Below are 17,570 nucleotides of genomic sequence, written 5' to 3' on the forward strand. Positions count from 1 at the left end.
AATTTTAGAGTCACATAGATAAGTCCAAAGCCTTGACTTTGAGTTTTCTTGTTAGAAGAAAGAGCTATCACAGTCCATCTGCACATCTGTCCTTTCCCCAAAAGGGAGAACACAGTAGGAGACTACTACCACTTGCTCGACTAGCCTGAGTACTTCATGAATCACCACCATATTCACTTCTCAAATAAGTGAGCCCTCACAAATGGCTAAGTAGCATAAAACCAGTCTGACCTAGATCTAGCTTTCACCTCTGGGGAAAGGGGTAGGATCTGGCACCATGTTAAACAAGCATCACATCAAGCCAGAGGGAGAAAGAAAGGATCATTGTCATAGACAGATTTAGTCTGTAGTCCCAACCTGCCCCTTGAATTCCCTTTACCTGAAGGCTTTTTCTTTCTTCCAGGTCCAAATGTTTTAAAAGACTAAGCTTTCATTACGAAAGTAGAATAACTTAAATTGGTAAGGAAGAAAAACTTTTGATAGCAGAAAATCAAAACAATTTGCAAAAAGGCAAGAGTGACACAGCTGTCATGCAAAGTGTTACAAACACTGTCACCTTCAATAGAGTCTTAATCTCTTACAGATCATGCAAGAAAGGAGCTTACATCTTATACAAAGAGCATTTCTGGGGCAGTAGTTATTTCACTCATAAAATACTTACCGATTTCTAGGCAGAGTGCGTGCTTTATTGTCTATTCCTCCAGTTCCCCCATATTTATTTTGGCCACCTGGAAACCCATAATTCTTGCTCTCACCTACAAACAGAGACTCAGATACCTCCTGGCTGGCACCTTCATCATTTGGGAAGCTCCCATCACTATTAAAGCAATGTCAGAGATAAACTTTTAGTTAATGTTCTCCAGCAGATGAAAACACCAAGCTGTGGTGCTATTTCTGCTTTGCTTTATGAAGACCATTGTAAAAACAGTCTACATCTCATTTATAATTCATAAATAATACATAAATATAAATAAATATATAAATAAATATAAATACATATTATAAATAAATATAAATACATATAATACATAAAGCAATAAATATAATCATTAACAGTATTTCAGACTAATTGTTTAAAGGGCTAAATACACTTGTGCAGAGCTGACCATTACATTTTCTTGTCTCCCCTTGTAGTCCTGCACTTTCAGAGCCCACAGTCACAATTCTAGACCCAGTTTGTTGTTACCTAACCTGACAACAATTTTGGCATTCTACCAAAGTCACTTAATACTTTTATATAAAAATGAGACTGCTCGCTTGAAAGACTCATCCCCTTCCATTTCCTCTACTCAACTCTTCAGGAAGAGAACCAAAACTGCCTAAGGAGTCACGCTATACCAAAAACACTGGGATAAAAGTAACCCTTTTGGTGAAGGGGCAGCAATTTGTGGTGCAATGCCAGCACATGCTGAATTAAAGCACAAGCTTTGACAGTCATGTCAATTTACAGCCTTAATATCTTTTGCATCCCTAGAAATAGACCAGGGCCCAGAAATAAGGCTATAGCAAGTATACCTATTAATTTTGACAGAAGGATTTATATTTTCTAAACTTTTAAGCAAGCAAAAACACAAGTGATTAACACAAAGTACTCACCTAGCAAATGTCAAACCTATTCCATTGTCTGCAAACCTAGAAGAAAGTTTATCAAATCAAGTTTCAAGTCACATTTTCTGAATTATCCTTCAATAAACTAATGTAAGAGCACAGCCTGTTTTGAACTGCAGAAAGTTTGAGTTTTTGTATTAATGGAATTTAGAAACCCTTCACATTTATAAATAACTCTTATAAAAACGCTGATGTTACAAAAAGATCAAGTAATCTGTTATATATTCTAAGTGAAAACATGACAGCTTCAGGGAAGCCATAAAAATCTCAGTACAAATGTATGGTCTCAATCAACTTTTGGACTTCATTCTTTATTATGCAAATTTTTTGCTTCCATTTAAGGCAGGTTCCCATTTAACTGTGTATAAACTTGTTTCATCTAAAGTAGTGGAATATTGTGTGTTAACAGCACTAACTGACACTTGGAATACGCAGGGGTAGAAGACACCCCTCTGGAGCAAGGTTATTAGATGTTTATTACCTTGAAATCCCCAAACCGCAAGGGGAACCCTGGGAAATGGACGAATTAATAGGCTACAGTATGGGGTACTGCACATGCGCTATGGATAACAAGGGGAGCAATAAGTCTTTAGGTGTACACAAGTCCAGACTGGCGCCTATGTGGCGCAAGTCTAAGGGTCGCGACCCGCTGCTCCTCATGGGTTCTGCACACCAAGTGTTTTGGCAGCTGGACTGATTGATCAGTCAGCGTGCTCGCCAGTCTTCTGCTGTTCACCCACTACATTGTGAAAGTAGTGGAAGATATTGAGAAGCTCTCAGAGTTAAGCATCAGTCCTCTCTTACAACCCTGTTGTAATACATTGTCATAAACGCACCTTTAGGGGAAATTTCTTACCCAAATGTAGCTGTTTGCTCCTGGATACCTACCCAGAGTCGTGAACAAGGATATCCCCTCCCCTAACCCAGGCCCCGTGATCATTGTTTTTGAAAGAGATCAATCTGTCAATCAGGGCAGCAACTCGGGGCTTTTCAGGGTCTGCATCTTCATGAGGACGAAACCTGGGACAGAAACCAAATGACGCTTAAAATAAAAATAGTATTTGTTTTATGTGTGTCATATATGTAGAGCTGAGAGAGCCTGAAAGCTAAACATTCGCACTCATCTGAGAGGCAAAAATCAACTCTGCTTCATGTTTGGAAGTGACAGAAACCAAAACTAAGTGCATCTGTAGTTCTCCATTTCCAGAAAAGTGTCTACATGGATCTCATCAAGTGGGAACTTCTCTTTTCCCAGAACTCTCCAGCCCTTTGTTCAATCTCCCTCAATTTCTCAGGCTGCACCTTACCTTCCCTTTAGCCCCCCACTTTTTCTCCCTGCCTTATGTATCCTTTCTCCACTTCTATTGGAGCATTAATATGAGAGTTTGATGGAGGGAATTAAAGCTACTGACTGTTCCTTCAAACTCGCGTGGTGTTGAGGAGTGCTCCTTGTTTGAACACACCTGAGGTATTCCTGTATTCCAGCTCAGACAAGCACTCTGTATTGCTATCAAGATGGTCTCATAGGGTAAGTTATGGCTGAGATCTATAAATTAACCTCGAAATCACAGGGGAAATGCATTATAACACATATTAAATTATAAAATATAATCTGCTTGAATTACATTTTCATAAAAGTACTTATTCCCCTTACCCCAACCACCCTGTGCTCTATCTGGGATCTGCTGTATCATGATCCACGTCTGGAAGTTTCTGAGTGCGGGAGGGAAGAAACAGGGAATGTTTGTTTTTGACAGTCTCCGGACCCTTGATTAATATTTAAATTCCTCCAGTCTGATTTCATGTACAGTCATTAGTGGCCTCATGTCATTACATTCAAGTAATCAGTACAGTAATCTTCCTGAACTATACTTTCAGTTTTAAGGCTCAGTGGCCACAACAGAATATCAATGAATATAACTACTCAATATTTTCCCTATCATTTGAGATTCGATCACTAATCAAAGATATTTTATTTGAAGTTCAGGACAAGACTAGACAGACACAATATAACCTGGAATTTTCCTAGACTCTCCACCACCATCTCTCACTTTGTAAGTTAAATAAAATGTATTTGGGTTGTATTATCTCAGCAAATAACCTCCAATAAAACTGTACCACTGAACTATAAATGCCAACTCTAGGAGGTATGCCAGGAAACATTCAGCAGTAAGAAAGGTAAGTGGATGTATTACTTGCCACTTGTTTGATGAAGGCATACAAGTATAAGACTGACCCATAAATCAGAAAAACAGATTTTAAAATATACCTTTATCTTTAGCAGCAATACCAGAAAATACTTTGACCGTGACAACAGAGCATGGTTAAAATTAATTCTAAAAGGCTGAAAACCATCTTGGGCAAGGGCTCAGGAGGAACAGCCAACTCCTTTAAGGCATACCATGCTCTGTTGTTCCCAAAACACATGCATGTATCAGAAAAAAGGCATGACTTTATTTTTCAGCTATTATTTATAATATTTTAGAACATGTTTTTCCTCATGTGAACGTACAAACAATCTCAGATCTTATCCATTTTTCACACATTTGACAGAGACTATCCTTTACCTTGCATTGTTGTCCAAACAAAGGTATTCTCTGGGATCATCAACACTAGCATTAGTTGTTTTAACACCCTTATCAATGAACAAACCAGCCTGAAACAAAGAAAGAAATAAATTTCATACTATCCAGCACTGAAGGCTTTTAACTAGTTATCTTCAGCAATAAATATAAGCATTAGATTTTTAAAATTAAAAAGTTACAATGCATTCAATGCACTATATTACATACTGTCTGACCTTTCAGTTGGCCTTAGCTGATACATTCTCTAAAAAAGAGACAGATAATCTATGCTAATTGGGGGGGAGAAAGAGATTGCAAAAAAAAAAAAAAAAAAAAAACCAAACAAACATAAAACAAAACACCCCCCCCCGGTCCTGGAAAATTAAAGTTCATTCTAAAATTCTTTCACATCATCTATCTGAGGTTTTACACTTCCTTCCACGTGCTGTTCTGGACAATCTGGAAAACAACCTTGTGGTGAATTCAAAATATTCTCACAAATGTCACTAATGGGGGGGGGGGGGAAACTGTGCAAGATTGAGTTTTAAACTAAAAGACAAAACAATCACCTTTACCACTAAAGCTAACTTTTGCCCAAGCAATCATCATCAACTTGAAACTCAATAATCTGATATGAAATAATTTACTTTTAAAAATAAGAAAAAAGCATTTGTGTGACTAATTTAACAAGTTAAATGCACAGCAACTGTAGCTACCTTCACCTGTGATCCAAATTATGATTAGAAGCAAGTGTTGCTATACAAGTAGATCTTCAGATCTGCTACTGGAGTTAGGAGTTTGTGTGTGAATTGCATGTTAAAAGAACTATCTTTGTTTAAAGATAACACCAGTTATACAGCTGAAACTTCCCCCCCCCCTTTTACAATGCACTTTTGTCATCAGTACATTTTAATTCCAATTTGAAAAACTGCCCTACAGTCCCAAACAGACCTTTCTTTAACATAACTTCTATAAAATAGTGCACCTACACTGTGGCTGAGATACTAACAAGTAAAATCAGAGTATTTTTTTAGTAAGAAAAACATCCAAGACTTTGACACAGAAAGATTCTGCAAATAAATACTGATCCTGGGTTTTATTAGGTAAGCTTCACACTAACAAAAAAAAAAGACATCTGAAGTTAAGTGGCTTTATAAATGTCATAGATATCTATACAGATAGCAGCTATCTTCCAAGTGAAAGCATCACTTAAAGGACTTGAACTGACTTCACTTAGCAGAACATGGAAAAGATTAAAATCAATTTAGCAAAACAATAAGGAGAGCCTGTACCTAGACTGAGAACCCTCTCACAAAAAATTGCTGCCAATAGGTGGACTTCTAAAGGTAAATGAAAGCATAATCTCTAGTCAGACTGCGTCACCATGTAGAAATACCTGAATTACTGTATGTAAAAGACTCCAGGAAAACGTCACAGCTATTCTATGAATCACAACCATAATAAACCTCAATACTTCGGGGATCAGCTTTCTTCAAAGTAGTAAACAATGCCACCAGTAAAATTGAATAGCATCTGAAAATGTTACTCCTGAGACAGTGTATTTCATTAAAAGCATTAATTGATTTCAGTGGTTTGTGCTTTAAGAAAATATTAAACACAGTAAGTACTTGAAGTGAAACATTGAAAGAAACTACGCACATGCTTTTTATAAACTGTTCTACAATACCTAGACAGAATCACGCAGTTCAGTAACACCCCAAGCCATCACCTAACTGGATTATCATTTAAACAGATGAGTCCTTATATAGAAAAGTAAGAGTTCTTTACTTATGAGATAGTACACTACCTTAAAATTGGAGTGAACCCTGTTGTTATAGAAAATTCCTAAAGGTGTAAGCTCTGACTTAGTTTCAATGGCTGAACCATAAGAATCTGCCATAGCAATCTTGTGAAACAAATACCATATTCCAGTGTCCTGTAAATAAGGAGAGAATAACATTACTTATAAGAGAGTCTGATACATCAGTGCTGATGTATTTACTTCTAATCACAAACTAACTGTATGTTAAATAAAACTTGGATATTTTAAGTAAGACAGCAGATACAAACATAGCCAAAATTAAATTTGCACAATGGAATGCATTTTCCAAAATAAATCCTCTGAACAACTGTCTGATGAGAAAGTAAAAATTTTCAAATAAGGCTGCATTCTAGTGAATAATATTCATTAAAAAATGTTTTGTTTTTCAGTGAAACCATGCAACTATATGTTTAAGATCCTCTAGTATTTCAAATCACAAAAAAGTGATAAGAGTTCACATAATTTTTGCATTTGAATTACATTTCTTCACACATACTTGGTTTCCTTTTGTTTACTAGTAAATGATGCAAATTACTGTAAAATATTCAAAAGCCCTTTCTCTTCTTACTGCTATAGTCTGACTAAGGTTTGTTCATTTCTGCTCACATCAGAATTTAATGATGCAGCCAAAAACACCCACAAGAGTTTTCAGGAAAGGGGGGGGGGGGAAGTGCATCAAGAAGTCTGGCTAGGTCAGAGCACTGTGCCAATAACATGAAGTAATAATTTCAGCGTCTGTTCATTTTCTCCACTTCATCAACATCCCTGCTCTTAAAGAGGCTAGGTTTATCTGCTAAGACAGACCCATAAAAGTTCCTCTTGTGAGCCCAAATGTGGTTAGAAGAAGAGGCATAGGGACAGTGCCAGAACAGTAGACACCTACAAACATGAGAAAAAAATCTTACATGACCTCTTATAAAGTAAATATATATTTATTTTTTTATTTAGCATAGGGAGCGTTAAAAGGTTAAACAGTAGCCAAAGAACTACTGCGTATTGAGTGCTCTATATTATGAAAGGGAAAAAGTTTTCATCCTCCCCACTGTTCAAGAAACATGGATAAAGCCAATTCACTCTGGCTTAAAGAATTCACAGATTTCGCTCTGACAGAACATATTCATTTTCCAAACACCCCTGAAAACTCTGCTTCTCAATAATGTATTCCCATCCCTAACGATGACACAGCTCCACATTTCTGATGAACATCCACATTTGCTTAGCATTGTTAATCCATTAGTAAAATACCAAAACCTTACTTCACATATAATTAAATACAGTTCCATGCTTGGCAACAGCAAGTAATTTTTACCCAAAACACATCTTGCTGCTTAAAAAAAAAGTTTTAATAAGGAAACTTAAAAGCTCCTTAAGCACTTACAAGTATTCAGAAAGACAAATAATGTTATTTTTAAGAAACACAAGTGCATATCTAATATATAGTCCAAGCATCTTTTGCTGATACAGCCTTACAATAGGCTTCCCCGTGTAACAAAGGAGAAGGCAGTGGAGCTCTCTTATTTGCTTGTGAATTGTTACAGTTTATGCCAGCAAAAGCTCTAGCAACAGTTTGAGCATTTTGTTTCTGAAAAATAATAAGCTGTAGCCCTTTTCTACTACTGTGATTACATCCATGCAAGGAAGGTTTGCCGACTTAACTTGCATGAATATCAGAGCCACTAAACTTTGTGCCATATACAAACGCTTGCTCTGATAATATACACCAAGATAACAAAAGGAAGTGACATTCTCTGGGATACAGCGCAGATGCAAAAAAGACCTTGCAAATTTTAGGCACCAGATGCATGCGAGCTGTTTCCTGTAACTTGGCCCGCAACACTGAAAACAGGTAAAGGAATGTTACATAAAGCCAACAAAACTGAGTAGGAAACAGAAGAATGGTTTGATTCAGTAAGTTCGTCCAGATCCTTCCTAACAGTAGACAGTTAACAAGAAAAGAGTTTCTCCAGAGAAAACAAGAACAAAATTCTTATTCCTCTTCTTGCATGTAAGTTTTTTTTTTTTTTACACTACAGATATTTCAACTAATTTCAATATTTCAAATCCTGTTCCATTAATGCCTTTTTTTTAAATGTATTCTATGCCTAAGTCATAATAATGCACTGACACACATATTCTACTTTCAGTATTGGAGTCTTTGCATTAAAAAGTTCTTCCTTTATTTTATTCCCACTGATCTCTTCAAAACAATCCACTCAAAACAATGCACATATCAGCCTCTTATCCAATTTAAAAGCTGAACAGACTCCAGTCCCTACTCCACGACCTGTACTGTGACAAAAGATATGCAATAATGTAGGATTCACAAGAGGTAAAAATGCATCAACCAATCACTGCTGAGAAACAAATGACTAATGACAAAGTCAATTTAAAAAAAAAAAAAAACATCTTAGCTATGCTGTTTCTTGTATAATGAACTATTTTTCAGTCCAGTGAATAAAGCTATAAAGCCAAACCTTGAAAAGCAGTCAAACAGTAAAATCATGACAGAAGTTACAGAAGATACAGAAGCCTTAATGTTAAAATGCAGTGCACCAACTCCTTGGGAATAAAAGGAGATTTATATATACACTTTTATACACACACAATTACAAGGACTAGAAACTACAAAGAGGAAGAGATCTCCCTTCTTCCAGCTAGAACAAAGGTGGCATCTCTTAAATGTACATTTAAACAAAACTTGCACTTGTAATGTCAGTGTGCTGCCAAACATGCGGAGATTCATATGTAAAAAAGGAAATGCATGTGTTTTTTTTTTTAAACAGTGTAATGATGTTCACAAAATGTGCACAACAGAGCAATGAGTAGTTTGTCCTGAAGTACATCCATGTGCCTCACCTGTGAACCTGCAGCTGCATTATTTATGAGATGATTGTTGGGATGAGAAATCCAGAATGTTGAAACCGCCCTGAAATATTATTCAGAAACAAGCTATTATTCAGAAGCTCTAGGTCCCTTACAGAAATTTCTTACCTTTCATAGCAAGCACATTAGAAAAAGCTAATCTGATGTCTAAATTCACTAGTTTACATATGAAGGAAAATCACAAAACCCCCACATGTAAGTAACCATGGAAATGCTTATTTTTTAGTTCAATACATAGTATTTTAAAACATTTCAAATACTCAGTGCAATGATAACCTGTTTTAGTAAGCTTCTACAAGAGATTAATGCTATGAAGAAAAACTAGTGGCAACAATTTGAGAATGTGAGGGTCTTTGCACAGAAATAAAGATGCAGTCCTAAAAGTCTTTTGAACATTTACCACAAGAAATAACAATCTTTCTACAAAACAACTTTTTTTTTTGCGTCTTTTATTAAAGGCTAGATACCAATTCTTTTTCTAAATAGTGCTGCTATGTGAATTACATTTAAGGTCTCTGTATTCATTAGCTTACACATAAAAATCTTCTCCTCTATATTGTCAAGAGACCCTCAGCAGTTTAACTACTGTAACCAGTTTGATTTTACTTTTTCACCATGAAATACTCACATGCAGTCTGTGGCTGGCACTGGGACATAACTTCCATACACTTTATCCCTAATGCCAATACACATGGTGCTGTTTCTATCTGTAGGAAGAAGAGTGCCCGGTTTGGTGACTAGTCCAAGGTTGTGGAACAGAGTATTCCTCTGTTCAATGCCATCTTCTATGAAGAAACAGTGACCTAGTGTGTCATAGCCAATGGTGTCCTTTATCTGCAGAAATACAAGTTCATTATGTCACTAACAATAGCATTGACTGGGATTTATTTGACAAGGGCCATTTAGCTTTACTCTCTTGGCAGAGCTGCAAACAAAGCTTCAGGATCAGCAGTTCAGATGATTCAAACAAAGTTTTATTTATCCCTTGCAAACACACTACTACGCCTGGAGAGCTTAGCTGCCTGCAAGGATCTGAAAAAAAACAGAACAGCAAGATCCGTTAAAAAGTTACTGTTTGCACTTGTTTGTTTATTCATTGCCATAAAAAACATGCTGCTGATCATTTAAACTTGAAAGAAGGAGACTATTTTTGCTCTAAATGTTCTTTTTAACATTTATTTCAACATGGTATAGTTTTACTGTCCTGGCACCTACCAGCAAGCCATTAGTTGCATGAACAGTCACACATCTGGAGAAACAGTGATGAATGGAAAGACCTTCCAGATAAGTCTTAAAACTATAACTTCCTTTTTCATCCACATCCCCGCATAGGTGAAAGTGAACAGGGTAACTTCCAATCTGCTGCTGCCCCATTTGCTTCAGCTCCACATAGGAGAGATGAACAGATGTAAAATTCTTCAGAATCTAAAAACATAATGAGATGTCCAGAATGAATAACAAACTACTTACTTTTTAACCAGTGGAAATTTAAGCTAATACATCAGCTATTTCTGCCAGATATACACAGGTATCATGAGACAACACCAGAAAGGCTAGTTGGAACAATTGTTAGTTTCTTGTTCTAGATCTCATTTTACAAAACAGTACCCTTCATAAATAAGAGTAAAAGCAAAATCTACACATGGCTAAAACAGCAAATTTCACCAGACATCATATTGCTACATTATACTGTTTGGTCTTTACCAACTGATACTTTTTTTAAAATGTACAACCACATTCCATCCAGATAAATAGAAGTCATCCACGTAGGGCTCATCCACCATTAAGCTGTACCAATGTACCTAAACCAGTCCAGGACAGGCTTAATTGAACAGATTCACAGAACACGAGAGGTTCAAAGGAACCTCTCAAGATCATCTGGTCCTATCGCTGGCTCAACAAAGGGTCAGCTTAGAGAAGCTTGCTCAGTGCATTGCCCAAGGAATACCTCTAACGATATAAATATGAATATGACAGCAATTGATTCCTCCCTCTTATTTTCCCAATATCTAACCAGAATTTGCCTTGCTGCCCCTTGGTTCCAATTGCCTCTTGCCCTATCACAGTGCACCTTCACAAAACACATCCATGTCTTCTTTGCCCAGGGAGCCCAAAACTGGGCACAACACTCCAGATGTGGTCTTGCAAGTGCCAAATAGAGGGGAAGAACTCTTCCCTGGACCTGCTGGCTGCACTTGTGCTAACACAGCACCCAAGATGCTGTTGGCCTTTCCCACAAGGGCACGTTGCTGCCTCATGGTCAACTTCTTGCATAAAAGGTCCTGGTAGACAAAGCTGCTCTCCAGTCAGTCAGCACCCTGCCCATGCAGTTGCATGGTGTTATTCCACCCCAGATGCAGGACTTCTGATGTTTACCTGCTACAGCAAGTGAGAAGATTGGTGAGGAGACAGGAACACACTGACTGATCAATCAGTCCAGCTGCCAAAACACTTGGTGTGCAGAACCCATGAGGAGCAGCGGGTCGTGACCCTTAGACTTGCGCCACATAGGCACCAGTCTGGACTTGTGTACACCTAAAGACTTATTGCTCCCCTTGTTATCCATAGCGCATGTGCAGTACCCCATACTGTAGCCTATTAATTCACCTTAAACCCAGACCCCCCGAACCTCGCCACGGGTCGATGCTCTGCGGTGCCTGGGACAGCCCGGTCACTTCCCCACAAGGTTCCCGGGGTTCCCCTTGCGGTTCAGGGATTTCAAGGTAATAAACATCCAATAACCTTGCTCCAGGAGGGTCTTCTACCCCTGCGTATTCCAAGTGTCAGTTAGTGCTGTTAACACTTGCCTTTGGTGAATTTCACGAGGTTCCTGCAGGCCCCTCTGAATAGTAGCCCCCTGGCAGTGAATCAACTGCTTCTTCCAATTCAATACCATCTGTGAGCTTGCTGAGGACATACTCCATCCCATTGTCCAGGTCTATTTAAATAAAGATGTTAAACAGCATTGGCCTCATAACTGAGGCCTGAGGGACACCGCTAGGAGGTAGCTAGCAGCTGACTGCTGATCAGAACCTTTTGAGCCCAACCCCTTACCAGATTTTTCACCCAACCTTATATAGGTGGGAATGCCAAGTGTTGATGCTTGAACTGAGAAACTGGAAACGCCAGAATTAACGAACAGCTCTCCTTCTAGGGTAATACCATTACTGCTGATATGGATGCTCTTTTAAATTAGAGCTCATGAAAGACATCTTTTAGCACCAAATTGAGGGAGAAAAAAATTCTCCATCAGAATTACCTCACATACCAAACCAGAAAATTACCCAGCTTCCTACATGGGGATCACCACACAATTCCAAAAAGCTGTAATTTCATACATGCTTTAAACCAATATAAGTGTGGGTCATCATTGAAAGAGATATTGCCTTCCACCAGCTTCTGCATTACCACTGCCTCCTTTTCAGTGCCAACTCACATTTATGTTGCTTCAAATGGATGCTAGAATTTGACCTCAAAAAGGAACTTCTTTGTTACAAAAGATATGAAATTGCCTTCAGAATTATGCACGGTAAAGCTACTAATAGAAAGTAAAAATATTAAGCACTGGAGACATTAAGATAATGGGGTTGTACCAATAATGGGGGAAAGCACAAATATGCTTTTTAATTCCATCTAACCTAATATGAAAAGAGAAAACAAATGCAACAGTGATGTGCAGGCAGCAAAACCAAAGGAGCTAAACTGGAAAAAAAATAAGTTTGTTATTAACTTACCTGCACTAGATATTTAACAAATATAATCATTTTCATACATACAGCTGAGTCCTCAAGGGAAGTTGGTAATATAATGGAGGACCATTTGGGGTTTTTAATCACATAGCTAAGGTTTGTGTGCTTAAAATGCAGATGGATGGTCAAATCCATACATTCCTTTGAGATCTGTCTCTTAACATTTAAGAGCACTAAAGAAGCAATAAAGCTATAAACTAATGCCTCATTACCCATTGCCACTAAATCTCCTTTATGCTACTGTCCCCATGACCAGTAGAAACCCCAGGCTGATTAGCAAATATTCATGGCCTCAGGGGTTTTAATGCCTAGCTCTCTCTGCTTGAGCACATAAGATTAAGAAAAGCTGAAAGTTGCCTTTAGTGCTAAAGTCTAGGTTTGGCAACAGACACCCAACAATTCTGAACAGGCTCCTGAAAACAGCTTAACAACTTTGATGACTCAAAGTGTTTGTTTTCTGTTCTATCTTCTAGCCATCTGACAGGCCTGCTGTACTCACCCTATTGTGACAACCAAGGTCATGCTTTGCAATAATCACAGTTTGCCCTTATCTGCTTTCATTACGTTATCTCAAACACAAAAGTATGCTTACAGCCCACTCTGCTTCCACAAAACAAAAGCGGCCACAAAAGGGAAAGGGCTTTCCCAGCATTATGTCCACCTCTAAAACTAAAACCTGCATGCCAATGTACTGTCAATAAGAGCTGATATACTTCTGTGCAATAATCTTAGTAGGTTTAAAAAAAAAAAAAAAAAGTGGTCCAACCCATATCTAGTCTCTTTCCTTTCCAGTGCCTGACTTCTTGAAGCATCTTGAGATGAGGCAGACTTCTAGGATTCAATGCTCATGACTTGGGGAGGGAGGAAAGGAGGAAAGGGAAAGACGACTGAGAAGAGGGAAATCAAATTTTATTCTATAACGTTACACACTGAACACGTAGGGAAGTCGCTTGTAAGTTTTAAGCGCTGCCAAACAAAGTTATAATATATTATAAGTATGCTTCTCCAACATTTAAAGCACTGATACCCTCTTGCCCCAATTCTGCAGTCTAAGTCTAGTTAGTTGTATCTAACTTTGGGAAAGCTGAAAAGGGAGTCTTTTAGGCAAAGCAGCTATATGAATTGATGTTCTCTAAATTTTCAAATCCCTCCAAGTTCAGCATTAATCCTTTTGTACTCAATATACCATTAGATTACAGAAAGCTACTTAAAAGTGTTTTTCATACCTTGATATGTCCACCAAACGTATCATAACTGAAAAACTGACACTCCTTTTCACGATAGCATGTATTTTCTGTCTTTCCCTTGATTAAGATGTTCCTTGTAAGGACTCCAACTTCTGCTCTCATGTCCACTCCATCAATAACCTCTCCCACATGAGGAAATTGAGGATTTTCTGTCCAAAAACAATTTTGAATTAAAAAAAAAAAGTGAAAAAAGTTGTCATTGATTAAAAACAAAACTAGTTATTTTATATAGGAAAACTATTTTTAGCACCAAAACTCACGTTCTGATACCTTAACAAGCTTTTAAAAGTTCTCAGCTTTTCTTATGCTAAGGCACACAAAGGCTGTAACTGGCAGATGATAAACATTAAGCAAGCACAAACCAAGCCAACTCCCCTTTTCCAGATGTGGTTGATTCAGTGATACTTGAGCACCTTACAGTGTGAGGAATCAAATATGCTACTGCATGTTTTATTCCAAAACAAGGTGATGTATACATATTTTTCATTTTACTAAAAGGACCAAGACCTCTCAATTTTTGTCATTCCTAAAACAACTCCCAATATTTTATTTGCAAGTGAATCTTAATCTCAACCTAATAGTTTGTAAACAGAATGGAGACAAATATATTTATCTAAAGATAGGCTTAAGTGAATCCAAAGTATCTAGAAAGGTTTTAATGGAACAAACAGATGCACAGAACACTGGCTGCCTAATCTGTTCCAAAGCAAAATTAAGACCTAAAAATGAAGCCAAATGCCTTTAGAAAATTCTACATTCACCCTCTCCAAAACAAAATACCATTTGCTTTCCTGACTAAATTTGTCTATACAAACTGAGAATATGATCTAGTTTAGTAAACCTTTAAAAAAAATTAAATTTCTTTTAAGTAATTTTCTCCTTTGTTTTTCCATTTATCATTTCCCTGAAATGTCACTGTCGCTACCCTTTCAAAGTTGTCTCAGAATCTTACAGAAGGATACAAGCTAAACTTTTATACCATAATGTGAAGCAGAAGCAGACCAGGACTTTGCTCCTAGCAAAATAAATGCTGTAGCTGTTCAGGGTGGAGGAAGGGGGGGGGGGAACCACACACACACCAAAACACCCCCCACCCACACACACCACAAAACAAAACAAACCACCAAAAAAAACCACCCACAAAACCAAAAACCCTTAGTTGCCCTAAATTTCTGTATTTCTGTATCTTGCTAAGAATTAGATGGGATAACAAAAGCTGTAAATGGGACTGTACTCCTCTTCTTGAAGACTTACCTATTGTTCTTCCCATATTTGAATAGCACACACATATCAAGTGAGGAGACAGCAATTAGGCCTCCTATAAAATAATACACTTCATTTTTTGTTTTCCAACTACAAAAGGGCCAAAAGAGAAAAAAAATATTTCAAAAAATTTCAAATCATTTCAAAAGATGACGAGTTCTTCATCATGTCAAATTTGCCATTCCATAGAAAATTCATTCTTTGTAGAATAAATATATGGGGTTTTTTGGGTTTTTTTTGTTTTTTTTTTTAAACTGCTTCCATTACTATGAAAAAGGAGACTTAATAATATTGGGTTGGGGGAGGAAATAAACACTATGGGCCAATTCATCTCCTTTAACATCTTTTAACAATCTAGGTACAGTTCTGGTAGCATTTATTTTCACAAAACATGAAATTTTGTATTTTATGCCATATTGTAAATCTTGTTAAAATTTTTTTTTTCCACAGATTCTTTAATAGCAGCTGCTTTCTTATGGTACACTGTTTCCAAGATGAAACAGAATTTGCATATATTCTACTCAGCGGTGACAGAAAATCTTCTCAAACTTCATACTGCAAGCTTGCACCTTAAAATATCGAGTTCAATAACACACATGAGGTGAGAAAATTAAGAACAAAACCCAGGATGTTACTGGCACTAAGTCAGCTCTGCGTTTTCATGCACGCTGGTATTCTCTGATGTCTAATAAGGTATATTTATATAAGCTTTTTTCTTGTCTAGGACTTCACAGTGCAGTAGAACATATCTTACAAGAGCTAATGAATGCTGTGGGAAGCGAACAATGCTGCAAAGCGGACATATAAATGGGTAGTCCCAGAAGGCATAGGGGAACAGGAAAGTTTGAGGGCACATACAGTAAAGCTCTGGGAACCAAGAAGCAGAAGATAAAGAGTTGTTTGAAGAAGAGGAAGTCACACATTACAGAGGTGAATGGAACAAACCCAAATCTGGAGGAGCATCATGGCTGATACAGGAGTTGTCTGCCAAGCTGCAGCTAACCCTGCAGACCACCAGAAGAGAGCGATACAGAAAGCTCAAGCTTTGAGGCTGACAGACCTTGTTGGGAGGAAGCTGTTGGGTTGGCATGGAGGGAGAGCAGGGTGGCAGGAGGAAAACAGATGTCTGCACAGCCAAGGAGTCAATCCCACAGGAGGCCCTCATGAAGTCAAACAGCATGAGTCAGAGAGTGAAAAGGGAAATGGGCAACAACATGTACAATCATTTTGTGCGCGTTATGCCCAAAGAAAAAACAGATTACAGCTAGCCTGAGATATCCTGTGCAGGCACAGGCTTAGAGCTGCCAGTTATTTTCATAACCATTTTACCAAGGGGGGGTGGCGCAGATGTGAAAATTGAGGAAGAGAAAAGACAGTTTCAAAGACTGCCATTTTCTCTTTCCCCCCACTTTTTCCCTTCCTCCTTCCCCCCCTCCTTTTTTCTTTTTCCTTTTGCTTCCTTTCCTTTCCTTTTTCCCTTTTATAAAAGCAGAAAACATATAATGACAAGCTTTGGAAGATGGGAAGGGCACTAGAGGCAAAGGAAACGGTAATGACCAAAACAACAATCCAAACACATATAAAGACAACTAGTGAAATGACAGAGAGCAGTCAAGAAGAGAAAACAAACATAATTCATTCTTGAATGAAAACTAAAGCATTAACTGAGCCTAGGAAGAAAGGCAAAAGAAAGGTTAGTATGGTAAGCGTTAGAGGTCAGAGGCACATCCGACATTATACAGGGCAATTTTATAGTAAGAGGCAGTATACATTCCTGTATATGGCAACAGGGCAAGACAGAGACATTAACAGGCTGTTACTGCTCCTGCTGAAAGGACCTGTTTGGGGTGTGTTACTGCTAATATATTTTTCACACAAGATTCAGGAAACGCTGACCATTCCCATACCTTTGACTTTGACCTGATGTTTGCTACACTCTGGGCAGGGAAGGAGAGTAAATTCCTCTGTTTGATACATTGAATAGTCTGTGCTTGCAACTACAATCCGGTCTCCAGGCTCCCAACTACTGACATCATCCAGAAGATTCAGTATCACTCCACCCACAGCTTCCACCTGGAAGCCCGAAATTGGGACACCTAATAAAAATGGAAAAAGAGAGGAGAGTAAATACAATAAGAGATTATATTCACCTCTATATGAAATCATCTTCAAGAAGATGGTTAAGTTTTGGCTAATAAGAAAGTTGTGAGACTTCACACATTTCAAAACCCTCTAAAGTACAGTTCTGCTCTGAAATGCGACAGTGTGAAATACCATTACAGTCTGCTTATTTGGTGGATCTCAAATAAAAAGAAGGGAAAAGATGGAATTAACAGCGACAGTAAAAACTGTATCAATAAAAGAAAAACCAGTAAGTATCAGTAAAATCTATAAAAAAAAGTTGATATATCAGACAGCAACAGTTTGTAGATCC

The 17,570-nt window shown here is 37.8% G+C and overlaps 1 protein-coding gene across 6 annotated transcripts in view; it reads right to left on the minus strand.

Annotated features, from left to right (window-relative positions):
• Positions 1 to 17,570, minus strand: part of LOC104138046 (inactive cell surface hyaluronidase CEMIP2) — a 56,690-nt gene that overhangs the window by 11,471 nt on the left and 27,649 nt on the right. For all 6 annotated transcript variants that reach the window (XM_068925924.1, XM_068925922.1, XM_068925921.1 and 3 more), the window contains 10 exons: positions 17,044 to 17,232; positions 13,853 to 14,022; positions 10,093 to 10,302; positions 9,506 to 9,711; positions 8,851 to 8,920; positions 5,980 to 6,108; positions 4,176 to 4,264; positions 2,497 to 2,628; positions 1,597 to 1,632; positions 662 to 817 (listed from right to left, as the gene is read on the minus strand). In XM_068925924.1, coding sequence (XP_068782025.1) covers positions 662 to 817; positions 1,597 to 1,632; positions 2,497 to 2,628; positions 4,176 to 4,264; positions 5,980 to 6,108; positions 8,851 to 8,920; positions 9,506 to 9,711; positions 10,093 to 10,302; positions 13,853 to 14,022; positions 17,044 to 17,232 — 1,387 coding nt within the window. The remainder of the gene's footprint in view (positions 1 to 661; positions 818 to 1,596; positions 1,633 to 2,496; positions 2,629 to 4,175; positions 4,265 to 5,979; positions 6,109 to 8,850; positions 8,921 to 9,505; positions 9,712 to 10,092; positions 10,303 to 13,852; positions 14,023 to 17,043; positions 17,233 to 17,570) is intronic.

This window comes from Struthio camelus, chromosome W (genome assembly GCF_040807025.1).
Source record: "Struthio camelus isolate bStrCam1 chromosome W, bStrCam1.hap1, whole genome shotgun sequence".
Taxonomy (NCBI): domain Eukaryota; kingdom Metazoa; phylum Chordata; class Aves; order Struthioniformes; family Struthionidae; genus Struthio; species Struthio camelus.